Source organism: Ruditapes philippinarum, unplaced genomic scaffold (genome assembly GCF_026571515.1).
Source record: "Ruditapes philippinarum isolate M1 unplaced genomic scaffold, ASM2657151v2 ctg620_1_1_1_1, whole genome shotgun sequence".
Lineage (NCBI taxonomy): Eukaryota > Metazoa > Mollusca > Bivalvia > Venerida > Veneridae > Ruditapes > Ruditapes philippinarum.
Window position 1 is genome coordinate 255044 of NW_026863506.1, and position 14496 is coordinate 269539.

At 30.5% G+C, this 14496-nt stretch overlaps 2 protein-coding genes across 4 annotated transcripts in view; one reads left to right on the forward strand and one right to left on the reverse strand.

The window, feature by feature from the left end:
- LOC132722256 (endothelin-converting enzyme homolog) overlaps window positions 1-14496 on the reverse strand; it is a 138208-nt gene that overhangs the window by 76644 nt on the left and 47068 nt on the right. The window lies entirely within an intron of this gene.
- LOC132722252 (uncharacterized) lies at window positions 1291-4349 on the forward strand. Its single transcript, XM_060706708.1, has 5 exons — window positions 1291-1449; window positions 2298-2445; window positions 2733-2957; window positions 3397-3616; window positions 4015-4349. The coding sequence occupies exons 1-5, from the start codon at window positions 1377-1379 to the stop codon at window positions 4237-4239; spliced, it is 891 nt and encodes a 296-aa protein (XP_060562691.1). The 5' UTR covers window positions 1291-1376; the 3' UTR covers window positions 4240-4349.

The window sequence follows — 14496 nt, forward strand, 5'->3', positions numbered from 1 at the left end:
GAAATCTGACAGAATTCCTGTTTTTGGGATGACGTCAAAGAGAAAATTGTTGAGCCAGTACGAAAGACTGGTAGGGACATTTCAACTTTATGAACTCCCGAAATCATAGTGAGAATTCACAATTATAGTAAAGCTTCGTGAATTAAAGTTTTCAACGTATGGAATTTACGATTTTAACTTCATGAATTAACGATTTCAACTTCACGAATTCACAAATTCAACTTCATGAATTCAACCCCATGAATTGATGTTTTGAACTTCAACAATTTAACATCACAAATTCAAGATTTGATATTTAAACTCAGTATACAGAAACATATAAAATATATTTCAGATTAAATAGAATATGAAGCTGCCATGTTTTTAGTACTCTTTTCTTTTTGTGCAACACTCCCTCGTATATCTTAATCCATTACTATGCATGTACTTTAACTCTATACCAAATTTATCTTTGCCTGGTAAAATATTTCTAGTCAAAGGTAATGACATTGGAAATGACACCTGCCGGATTGCGTAAAAACGAGTTCTAACCCTATATCAAATAAAGCAATATATTCTTATGTTGATTCTTTATATAATATTGATATCACCCGATGAAAAATCTTGTTATATTGTCTAGAGCGTCGTTACTACGGAAACTGAGCTGAATTAGTTTCCCCAATATATCACTTCTAAATAAAGACACAACATTTTAATGCCAGAATCTGTTGTTTTTGTTGTGTTTTTTAAAATTATTTTTCATTAAGAAGTGGACAAGAAATTTGTCTTGATCGTACTAACGAAATAATCAATAAGTAAATGTTATATAAAAAGAGCACGTGATAATAACTTTGAATGATACTATGCTGCTACAATAATACAAATCAAAATAAACTTATTTCAACAAAACACACTTGATGCACCTTGAATGCTATTAAAACTATATACATGTAAACCCAAGTATCATATTAAACGCAATACAAAATTTGTCAATCAATTTACCGAAAAAACATCAACAGAAACAAACACACAACAGAAATGCTTGTTCCCCAAAATGTTTTACTCTTTAAACGATCAGCCTTGATACTTTATTTTTTCTATTAATATTTTGGTCAAATGGTACATTTGTAACGTTATTTAGGTTCTTTCCTTACTTTCTATAAATTATTAAATCTTATGTGAGCCACGAGATAATAAGGGAATATTTGCAACATGTCACTGCTGCGCTTTCGTAGAAAGGTCAGTAAATAGCTCGTTTAAGGAGATAAAAAAGATAATGGCGTCTAGACACGTAATGTTACCACAATCGTTGATGATGAACTCAATCCTGATATAATTATAGATAAGAACGAAGCAAGTGGCATTTTCTTTATGTCACAGACGGGAATCGTATAATCATGTTGCATCTATTAGTTGTATTTTTGGCTATACAATCAACAGTTTTATGCAATTCTGTTTTCAGGCGATATGGTTTGTCTCTTTCTTTTCTTGTAATTATTCATTACTTTGCTGGGTTTTAAGTCTGACAAAATAAATGTCATATGCCGGCGACTTTCCATTGATTGCAACACGTTTTAAGTCGGAAATTGAGGACCGCTCAAGCCAGTGCTAGGGGCGTGAGGGATGTTGCACTTTTACATTATCACTCATTTATAGACTCAATCAAACAGAGTCTGCATTTTTACTGTAATTGTGTCTTTTTAATGCTTCCGAGGGATCACTTTTTTTTCCAGACTTTTTCCAACTTTACAAGTGGAGGAAGACATTTGATGCCCGTTCATGAATTATTTAAGGCGCCTAACAAGAACCATAGACCATCGTTATCTATCTTCATGACACGAACGATATCCAAAGTTATTGACGTGATGTGAACTCGCATTGGTAATGGGTTAATAATTCGAGGTCAGTGACCTTAAGAACTCGGCCATGGGGACACAAACTTCATTATCATTTACATTACTACTGTTACGCAGATTTTTCATTAATTTAAACATGATATTTACTCTTCATAATTAAATCTGTTTCATCCATTTGTTTTGGAATGTCTTTATGATGAAGAAAATTTACCGTTTGTTCTTTGGAATACCAGCGTATAATTTTGAAGATGAAAATACTGCCAAATTTAGTGTTTAGGGGGAGGGTGCGTGAGAAATGTTACACATTTCAGAACTCTTAAGACAGATAGTTAACTCACCCATTTGCTATTGTTTCTTGTGCTCTCAAGATACTTCCCCCTTTCCCCTTTTCCGTTTTTCTCGATTGTCTCCTCTTAGAAAAATGTATCCCATATTCGCTAATTAAAAAATATTTTTTTGCAGTTCCACATTTTGACAATGGAAGGGCTGTAACACATATTACAAGTAGTTCCATTAACGAGGCTTCCGGTATCTGCGCAAGCAGGGTACATAAAAATGTCATTTACACGCATAATGACTCTGGTGATACCCACAGAATATTTGCCTTTAGGTGAGCTAAATGATGAAGGAATAAACATGTATAATATCGCTCTCGCACATAAACATCAATGTAATAACTTAATTCACAGTTATGCCAAATTAGATTAAAGATTTTTGTTTAACTGGTAGCAAAAGATTCAAATCCAAGCAATTCTTATTCTGTAGATGTCATATTTTGTAGCATTAACATAGTGTTTAAATACAAACAATATTCTATCGAAGCTTGTCTTTACGAAAATTTAATTCACGAAGAATCCTTTCATGAAATTTAATACTTTTAGTTTAATATAAATTCAGTGCGGAGAACGGACATCGTCTCGGAACTATTACGATTGACGGTGCACACTCACGTGATTGGGAAGACATCGCCTGTGGACCATGCGCTGGAGGTTCTGGACATTGTATATATATTGCCGACACCGGCGGAAATGCTGGTGGTGACGAGAATACAATTTACCGGATCAGAGAACCCTCGCATTTAGGCGACCAGCATGTGTCGTTAGATTCTACATTGAAATTCAGGTGACTTCTTTGTTGTTGGCCTTGTTGATGAATAAATATAATGAATGTATTAGATAAATAACATTCATTAAGGAAGAGCTACGTTCATGAAATTTAACGAGTCTCTGGCAACATCTTTCGAAACCCACATTTATCACCTGTTATTCTAAATACCCGACGATTGTTCTAAATTTCATATGAAAACATATAAACGTCAGAAATAGTCTCAGCCTTTGGCAGCGCAACCATTTGTGTACGTGTCATTAAATAATCCACGATATGTTTGCAAAATAAGTCTAATGGAAAAGTTGATAAAACATTGCCGCTTCACTCATTTCAAATAACGCTTGGTGTAACAATTAAATCAACTCTTGGACGTTTTTGTCTTTTTAAATCAATATTGTGCCGCCTTACAAGTAAGATTTTTACACGAAAAAAAAAAACTGTTATATTTCTGTAGTTGGGACCAACATGACTGTGAAACTGTTATGGTTGACAATCATGGAGAAGTGTATGTTGTGTCGAAAGTAAGCGCCGGTCATCATCCAAAGTTTGTACATCTACCTAGCTACGCATGGGGAACTGGTCGACGCGACTACGTCAGTAACGGTGTTTATATGACAATTACGTCACGTTCATATAACCCTGTAGGTGGTGATATATCTCCAAGTGGTCACGAGGTAAAGTACAATGTTTCATAGCGTAACATGTTTGGCTGTTGAATGATACTCGTGCTCATTTAAAAGAGCATGAGTATAATTGCTTTGTTACGTGAAAGTCAAAGACCCGAGCTTCCAAAGAAATAATTAATCAACGAATTAACAACACTAAGTGATGTTACAATTTTTATAAAAATATATGTATAAGTAATATACCGGTTCAAGTTAATAATATGAGGTTGTTATACAATTGAAAAGAGTGGGAGTGACGAAATTCAGGTATATATTAAAAAAAAATCTGAATACGCCAACCCAACATATAAGATTAAATTTTTCTATTTTCTGTGGCTACATATCGGAGTAAGTATTTAAACATACGTTGGAGAACATATTTAAAAACAAACTTGTCTTTTTCTCAGGTTCTGATAAAAGCATACGGCCACGTATATTATTGGTACGTCCCTAACGGCGATTACTCGGAGCAGCTAAAGAAACCACCCGTAGAGATTCCACATCACTGGGAGCAACAAGGGGAGTCTGTGTGTTTTGAGCCTAATGGCTCCGGTTACTACACTTTGAGTGAAGGCCATAATCAACCACTCTATTACTTTCATCGTCAAGGACAGGCACCGATCACCGGGTGAAACAAACGTTGTTGATCATAATATTTACCTCAATGTAATGTGTTTTATTCATTTTATTTTGTAAATAAAATGATGAATGATCATAAATAAACCATAAAGTTGTGCTTTAATTATGCAAATATTATCATACATTTAGAAACATTTTCCCCTTGTTCTCTTTTTTAAATGTATTGTTTCAAAAGGTCTAAGCCATATTAATTTTGTTTTGTTTTAGATATTGAGTGTACTCTCTGTCGTGCAAACATGTCGACACTAATTTTTTCAGTTACAAGCATACCTGATTAAAGTACAGGAACTTTAATCATGTCTACGCACACATAAGGATAAATTCAATCCATATTCACTATTCAAATAGCAACAACATAGAACATGTTGAAAATATCAATACAGAAACGAGATGGGTCAGCTGATCGTAAGAATCTCTAGACGCCTTTTATCACAAAGCCGATCAGCTCTTTCCATTCTGAAAAAAAAGATAGTTTGCGAGACCTTGCATATATTGTGACGTCGCAGTAGTTGCATAATATAAATATAGCATACAGACGCACTAAATGTTAACATTACACCATAAGCATGTCTATGAAAAAGTGATATTTTTTAACTGTAAACAGATCTTATTTTATATATGTGATAATCAGTAGCATACTAATTTTGCAATAAACAGGTTAAACTTTTTATTGCATTTTGATCAACTATAATGAAGTTATTACCAATTGAACTTGAAAGTTGGATTTTCCGACTTCACAAGATGCACGACATCTAGCAAGAAAGTCCACATGTAACAAAGAACTGTAAAAGGGTATAGATCATAATTTGGGGATGGATCTCTATGAACACAAAAATCAACAGCGTTGTCGTCAATGGCAATCTGCGATGTACTCGTACTTTGAGAACAAAATGCTTTAATTAGTAATATCATTCTATATATTTATATGAATGCTTTCAATGTTTTGATTAAAGCTCAAATGTAAATGTGAAGCGTATTTGAAAAAACACTCGAGTCTGCTTCCTGGTACTAAACAGCTAAAACGATACATGGTCGTGACACCAGAAGGGGTCTCTCAATTAAGAGGAAATGTCGTTACTACTAGGTCAATGTTCCCAACCGTCAATGCTTTTATGTACAATGACATGAACCAAACTATTCCTAGGTGAGATCAGAAACTAATTTGTCAAAACCAGTATCTTAATTGCTAACAAATGAGGACAAATGTTGACAAATAAGAAAAAAGAATCCTCTCAGTAATATCTATTAAACAACATTATTGTCACTCAATTGACATTGTTACACACCTTTATTGTTAAAATATTTATGGAGAGGTTTCTACCAACGAGATAATTGTATTTTAAAAGACATAGTTTTGTATAGGTTCATTGAGAATTAGTACATTAGCATTTGTTCAATGATTTGTAGGTGGTGAAATGAGAATTGTAGAGGCGGGCGGCTTGTCATAATTACGACTTTAGTTCTCCTCTTGAACCTTTGTGTGTTACCATGATCAATTAAAGCAGAAACACTTGCAACACTATTATACCACATCTACTCATCTATGAGTGACATTGAAGAAGAGAAAAGTATCTTGTGTTACTTTTTTCAGGCGTATCAGCTAATCACCTGAACAAGACATGGTTTGTTGTTACAACATTTGACCAAGAAATATCTTGATTATCCCCATACTCTCCTATTAAATTATTTAATTATTATATCTGATTGTCCTCGACATGAACAAAATTCTGGTAATTCTTTTCGGGAAACAATAATCATCTTCCATCATATAAATCAAAGAGCAGGTGACCATGTCAGACAGAATTACTATATACATTGACATAAAGCAAACACCAAAAACAACAAAAATTAAATGAGTAACAAGGTGAGAAGTTTATACAGATTTGCTTGACATTTTACATATTGTTTTTCTATGTAAGTTTTGTGAAGCCGGCGTAGTGAAATTCAATTCGAAATCATTTAAAACAGTGTTGCATTTCCTAATTAGTGTGTTTATTTTCTTCTTAATATTTATTTGTTTAAAATTAGTAACGCTATTAAGATCGTATAAAATTTCAAGTAGGCAATTTCTACTCTCTGTATTGCATGGTTAGAAATCAATTTAAACTGTGACTGCAAACTGCTAGTAACCAAGGAACTGTTAGACATGTTCGCCTAAGAGAAATATTATCCTATTCTTCTTAAATGACATCATATTGAGTACAAACTCCATCATTCACTTAGATTGTTTCAGCATAAATGTAAAATGAGAGTCCATTAGTAACCAATTTATCAAATATAGTATTATAGTATATAGTATTATTACATCTGTGAGAAATCTAATAAGGTAATAGAACATAAAGCATATAAATAACGTTAATGTCATTCAATGGACAATGTATTTCACCTTAAAGAATAAAATATTTATGAAATAATTGCTGATCTATTCACTTGAAGACATGTTAATGTGTGTGTGTGTTTTATCATCCATTATTATCACTTCTGAGTTTATGAAATAGACATTGAAAATATGTATGTATGGTATAATCGGTATCTAAGATACTGGTGCGTCTTTTTGAAAATATAAATCATTGAGCAGGTGAAAATGTCAGACAACATAGACAGATACAATGAAATATTTGTAAATTAAGGTATAAACAAAGCAAATACGGAAACAGAGACAAGTTGACTCAGCAGTAAACCGTACAGATGTGTCTGATCTAATGAAATTTACTTTTGATTATTTTTGACTAGCTAGAGTATAATACAAGAACAGTATAATAAATACAAATAAAATATATAAAGGTTAGCAACTCTGTGGGAAATTTTGTAAGCTCTCTGTTTCAATAGGTTTCCATAGGTACAATTTGGAAGAGTTCTAAAAATATGATAAAACAATCGTCCAATTATATTTTTCTCGGCAAACCAGTCAAATTAAAACCAACAAAAACAATATTGCGTTCAGTATTTAAAGAGATCTTTACGAAGGAGATATGTAGAAATAACTATTTTCCAAAAAAGTTTCTTATGTGCTTTTCCTCTATATTCTAAAGAGATATGTGATAACTAGTTATTTCCTTTTCATCTGGGACAGTTTGATGGTATTTAGCGGCCCGTTCATTGATTAAATGTCAAAAGTGAGACATTAATTCATCTTACTCCGTTTGTTATGATCTTTCAAATAATCTTCCCACTTTTAAATTACATACCAATATCCAGATATATGAAACGCCTTAACTTCATAGAAAATGATGAATGATTATACATATTCGTAAATACACGAATTCATTCCTCTTATAATAGCCGAATCCTACGTTGTCTCAGATTAAAATACGAAAAATACGTCTAAATGTTATCTTCTGATAATAAACCCAATGTTTTCAACTTAATGTCCGACACAATATGCAACCATTTGGAGAATCCAAGTAAATATGTGTATGACGATGTACACTATATACCTGTACTAGAGAGACAAAATTAGAGAAAAAAATCAATACGATATAATAAAGTTTTTGTTAATGTTGTAGTCATGAAATCGCTTAGATATTTCAAAAGGATCAGTAAAGCATCTCACTTCCATCTTAATCAATAATTATCATATGTCTGTGTAGTGGTATGTTATTTATGTATTACGGCTTATAATCAAAGCGAACCTATTGTTAATGCTATCAAAATGTATATGCATAACTTAATATAGAATAATATACACATATTGATCAATTACTCTTCTTTCTTATTAAGAAAATCAAAAGTTCTTATTACCATCATAACAATACAATGAAGTCATTGTGGTTGTAACTGGGAAAATATTCAAATGTATTACTTTGGAATAAATTCATTACATTGTAATGATAAAATAAACTTTCAATTTAAAAGAAAAAAGGGGAAAAAAACATTTCAATATTTGATATATAATAACTATACATCATATGCACAACGTTTATCATGCGTCTATGCAGGAAATATTTTGATGGACATTGGCCGTAAAATTATGGAACAATTTCTGCTAAACAAAATGAAGCTGTGTGGCTCATGATTTTACCATCCCATTAAAATGAGGGAAATTTTATGTTAATTGAAAATTTTGTTGAACTGTTTAGTTCTGCCAATAAGGTAATTTATACCGTAGATGAAATCAATGTTTTTTCGACACAATATAGCTGATAAGAAACTGTAACTTACATTTCGCAGTCAGATGTCAATGGTGTATACTCCTCAGCTGTAGCTAATTCCATGATATATCCTATATGTCTGTATTATCTGTTTAATGTTATAATATCGAAATTATGATAAATTTGTTCTTTTGTTGTTGTTGTTCTTTTATTCTAGTTTGTTTATTGGTTCATTTAACATACATTATTACTTTATTTTATTTAGGAAAACATTTACTGTATCATTTTTTCTTTTATATTATCACCACATCAATATGTTTCTTTATGAAAATTCCACAAACACTATTAAAACGTCTGGTTTCTTCAGAACTGCTTTTTTAGTCCTGTTCTTTGACACAGTTAATTCTTCTTTCTTTAATAAATGTAAAAAGGAACTTTCATTCAATAAATATATATAATCAAAACAAAAACATATTCTTGAAAACATAATTTCTTTTTTATTTACTTAATATGCCCTTAATGCATTGCTTAGAGATTTAAATTAACCATATTCCAATAAACGTTATACTATATATTTAACTTCCATACTCTCAAAAGAGTTATCAAGAATATAATTATGGAATCCAATAATCTCACGACTGCCTGGAGGCTAGAAACATCAGAAGGTATTTAACTGTTGTAGTAATTCTCAATATCAAGAAACTATATATTTTCCTTTTGAATTATATTATCAACAAGAAAGAAATATAATGAACTTATATCGGAAATTATAACTTTCATACTTTGATTTCCGTTATAAATAAGTTGTAAAATATTTTATATGAATTACAATCGCTTTATGAATTCGCTACCAAGAATCAAATTTCGTCAAAATCAGAATCCCAGTCGCAAGTCATTGCCTTTCTTTTCTGTCGTATCAATGCAACAAAATCTACGTTACTAGTTATAACTCTTTAATATCGTGTAGTTTAAAAGACGATTTTCATGACTGGCACCGCTAAAAGAGTTGATAAGAAATATATATATAAAACATCCAGTATTTATTAATTGTGACTTTGATATAAATTATTGAAAAGACAAAACAGGAATTTTTATTTGTCGTTTCCTACGTAAGAAAGACATTTACAAATGATAAGGGAAGGCAAAAATGAAAAGTCGTCCGAAAATAATCAGTCTATAATGTTGTTTACTGAAGAATACAAATATTTAAACACTTTTCGTTGAGAATTTTATTACGAGTATTTGGTTTGTTCACTTAGGTTATGGTAACATAATAAAAAAAACTTAGCGTATCCAGTTTCCTTTCATCTTATGATAGAACAATCAATGTCCTACATAGACCCTTTATACCACCTTTTTTAAAAGATATTTTAAAATTTACTAAGGGTACACATCCTATGTATGAGGCATTTATTAAAACAAAGATAATACCTACTTGTATATCAAAATGGTGTGAAAAGCTCAATGTAACATTAAGTGAAGAAGATTGGAGTTACATTTTTTCTTTACCTTTAAGAATATCAAATGATTCAGGCCTTCAATGGTTTCAGTACATAATTAATCATAGAATAATAGCAACTAATTCATTACTTTTTAAAATGAAATTAAAAGATAACGAACTCTGTAGTTTTTGTAAAAATGAGAAGGAAACATTAAAACACATGTTTTGGTTTTGTCCGATAATAAACAATTTAATATTTTCTGTTTTTGAAAAGTACGGCATTTTTTTGATCTTTGCTCAACTGTTGTAATTTTATCCTTGGTTTGAAAGATAGTAATTCAACTGCAATAAATACGATTTTCCTTTTTCTGAAAAGATATATTTACAACTGTAGAGTAAAAGAACAAGTACCAAATACTACAAGAGCACATCAGTATATTAAATACCAATTTATAATTTTGAGAGAGAAAGCAATTTACCACAATGATTTAGATACCTTCAATAAGACCTGGATTCTTCTTTGTCAAAAGATAGAGCTATAGTTAACCTTTCATATGTTTGTAAAGCTGAAAACGATAGCCAGAAGTATAAATAATCAAAAATATATTACTTGCAAAACCTGTTTTTCTTTCACTTTTTTTTCTTCTTTTTTTTTCATATAAAAAACAAATATATAATTTAGTTCCTTGTTAACTGAATAATATATAACATATGATTATATGTAACATTGGTAAAAATGGTTGTAATTGTATATTGGTCATAACGCCTGCAATACATTATATGTTTCTTACTGTTATATTATTTCATATGTTGTATATGTTTTTATATACACAAATATAATGCACGGTATAGAGCAGGATGTTCTCGACCTGCATAATATACCTATTGACGAGGAAAATAAATTATGTAAAACAAAAAACATAATAAAAAACACAATGACAAATGTTACAAGTGAGTATTTGTTAGTTTTGTTCGAATCAGTAATTATCTAATTTCATAAATATTTCTTTATGTATGTACAATTGCATGTATATGTTACTTTAAAATTTATTATTATTATAGTGTATCATCAATATAGTGTTGCATAACATTAAATGGGCCACATCATCTTTTAACTTCTATCCATCAATCAAGAATGTTTAATATGATATTTTTAAATACCTCCCTAGTCAGGTTTTCTTTTTAAGTGTTTTATAATAAATTTACACCATGGCACTATATTTTTTTCACTTTAATTCTGGTATGAATTGGCCCCAAACTAAGGTAAATGATATAACAAATATTAATTTTATGAAATGAATTGTATACTTCGTAAAATTATGTTCAGTCCGTTCACAGTGTACTGTAGAAACTATCAATTCTTTAGATTTGATAAGCATGTAATTGGATTCAGTAGTATCAGAGAAAATGTAATCACTTATATTCGTTAAACACTTCAGTCGTCTAAATTTTATCTGAAGTAAAAACAAAACGCTTACATTTATTTTAGAGTGTGCATTAACATATCCCATATATTATACCAACGACCATTTCTTAGGTACGACGTTGATATTAGTATTATCGACCCTATTCTGCATATGGATCGACAATAAACGAAGCTTTTTCTATAGTTTCAAAAGGAATCTTCTCATAAGTAATCAAAATTTTGTTAGGAGTGTATGCCCTATACTTCATATTCAAATCTTAAACTTCACACAACCAACGTTAAAGCGAATCTCAATCTTCCATTGTTTGGAACTGAAAATAACTTAATACAATATATTGAAGCTATTACTTAGTGCATACCGGTTGGAAGTTGATGCTTTTGAAGATTTTTTTATCAAATTATAATCTCTATACACTCATGTATACCAGCCAAGTTATTACGTACACACACAATTATTATATCTATTAATGACTTTGTAAAAGAACAAAGAAATGCATTGTGTTTCTTTCTTAAGGCGTATCAGCTTATCGCCTGAACAATACTTGGTTTGTTGTTACACCGTTTGTAGTAATGTGTTGGTTACCCCATACTATCCTATCAAATTATATAGATAATATTTCTGATTGTCCTCGACATGAACATATTTCTTGCATTTCTACTGCGGAAACAATTACTGTCATTTATCATATAAATCGAGGAGCAGGTGATGATGTCAGACAAAATAATTATATACATTATTTTTTGTGAGTCCGGCGCAGGAAATTCGTGATTTTTTAAAAAAAAACATCTTGTATTTCTAATTCTTTGTGTTATTTATGGTTAAAAATAACAATGTTATTAAGATCGTTTAGAATTTCAAATAAGCAATTCCTACTCTCTACATTGCATGGTTATATATCAATTTAAACGGTGACTGCAAACTAGCCAAAGCACTGTTTGACATGTTCGCCTAAGAAAAAAATAATCCTCCCTAAATGTCATCATATTGAATACAAATACCATTATTCACTTAGATTGTTTCAGCGTCATAATCATGATAATATTTTAAATGAGACACCATTAGATACAAATTTATCCAAAAAAAGGATTATAATGGGTTACAATTGTGAGAAATCTAGCAAACAAATACAAAATTAGACCATATAAATATCATGGACAATTAATTTTATATTAAAATATAAAATATTTATGACATATTTACTGTTGTATTTCTTTGAAGACACGCCAATTAGTTTGATTGATTAGAATACGTTCAAACTGCCTCTATGCATCAATATTTGACAAGAATCTAAGCAAAATAGTTAAGAGTCTATATATTTAGACATCGAAGTATTTCCGGTATTGCGGTGCTAACAAATCTAATGATAAAGAGAGATAAACCATGTTCCAATAACAAGTGTCGATAAAGGAGTATAGGAATAAAATCTATTTGTTTCATTATCTTTTTACACAAAATAATGTCATATGACATAATTTGCAACACATAACTCATCAAAAGGGTAATGATCTTTAAATATATAAATATTATGTATAGCAATTAATTACGAAAATATACAATTTTATAAATAAAAGAAAATGTATCTTAAATTTCAAATGTTAAAATTGATGCGTCTTTTGAAAATATAAATCATTGAGCAGGTGACAATGTCAGACAACATAGACAGATACGTACAATAAAATAGTTGTTATATATGTTTAAAGAAAGACAAAAAACGGAAACAGAGACCAATTGACCCTGCAGGTGCGTCTGGTCATATGGAATTTAGTTATATATTTTTTGACTAGCTACAGTATAAAACAAGAACAGTATAACGAATAAAATGAAATATAAGAAGGTATGCAACTGGGTTGGTTTTTTGTTTCTCCTGTTTCAAAAGAAACAATTGACAAAATGAAAAAGCTTAATAAAATGTGTTTATGCAATATGTTTCTAGAAAAATTAAAAAAAGTAATTTATGGAAGCTCTGTTTCAATAAGTGCGATAATCATTTCAAGCAGTATTTCAATGGAAGATTCCATATGACTTAACTGTTCTGGTTTTATTGATAACCAACAGATAAAGATAAAAATCAACTTTAATTGGACGAGTTCTGGAAAGTATTATTTTTCTCGGCAAAACGGTCATTATTAAAACAAGAAAACATGAAATGATATTTACTAAAGAGATATGTACCCAGCAAACACAAGACGTCATACTGACGTCAGATTTAAGTCAGGTTCTGACGTCGGATGACGGTCGGAAAAACGGTTGGATTTGAAAGTTTTTTTGATGTAATAATCTGACGTCAGGTAGACGTCAGAATCTTACCATTATTTAACCTTTTTCTGACCAAAATCTGACCATTATCTAACCATTGTCCGACCTCAATCTGACCATTTTCCGACCTCAATCTGACCATTTTCCGACCTAAATCTAACCAGTTTCTAACCATTTTCCGACCTCAATCTGACCATTTTCCGACCTAAATATTAACCCTTTTCTGTCCTAAATCTGATCATTTTCTGACCTTCATCTTATCATTCCCCTAATCTTTTTTGTTTCACCACGTCATAAATATTTTCTGGCTAATCCTGATTTGATCGAATTTAATGTAACTCATTCTATTAAGTAACTTTCCCTCAAATGAAATGTATAACAGAAAACTAAAAGAAAAAATATGTTTCATGCTTTTTAATTTAAAATAAAAGTTGTAATTTTAAGCTGATACATACAATTTTAATAAATTCTGCAAGGTTAAATAATTTTCATAAATTAAACAAAATAAAACATAAAATAAGTTAATTACAAAACAAAAAGTATTACAAAAACAATGACATAAATGAAACTAAGAAAACATGTACAAATATTAAAGAACAAAACAATGTATGCACATTTCTATCAAAGTTTGCCTTATCAAATAAAATAATGAAAATATTATAATTTTAAGAAAAGTTAAAAGATTCTGATAATAATGTTTCAAGCAATTTATGACAGATTTTCAGTACTTTAACTATATTTCTACAGCATTTCTAAAACAGTTAGTGCCATTTTGCATATTTTGACCTCCTTTGATAATTATCAGTAATGTATAAATTGCTGCCTTTTAGTTACTTCACAAAGTTATACTTTTAGATATCCATGAGAATTAGCACGAATTTTGAGGTGTGATGCTTTAAGATATGACCTTCTTTTAGCACCCCTCGTCTGTCCGGAGGATATGTAGCGTTTGTAGCGCCCAATAGCGCGTGTGACATCATTTTCACTGAAAAAAAAAGAAATTAATGAAACATGTAAAAATAACAAGCAAAAATG

Bases quoted from the DNA above. Each gene is read 5' to 3' on its own strand.
- LOC132722252 (XM_060706708.1), top strand. From the start codon at position 1,377: ATGTTGCATCTATTAGTTGTATTTTTGGCTATACAATCAACAGTTTTA. The intron at 2,958-3,396 runs GTGACTTCTTTG...ATATTTCTGTAG, and splicing joins GATTCTACATTGAAATTCAG to TTGGGACCAACATGACTGTG. The intron at 3,617-4,014 runs GTAAAGTACAAT...TCTTTTTCTCAG, and splicing joins TATCTCCAAGTGGTCACGAG to GTTCTGATAAAAGCATACGG.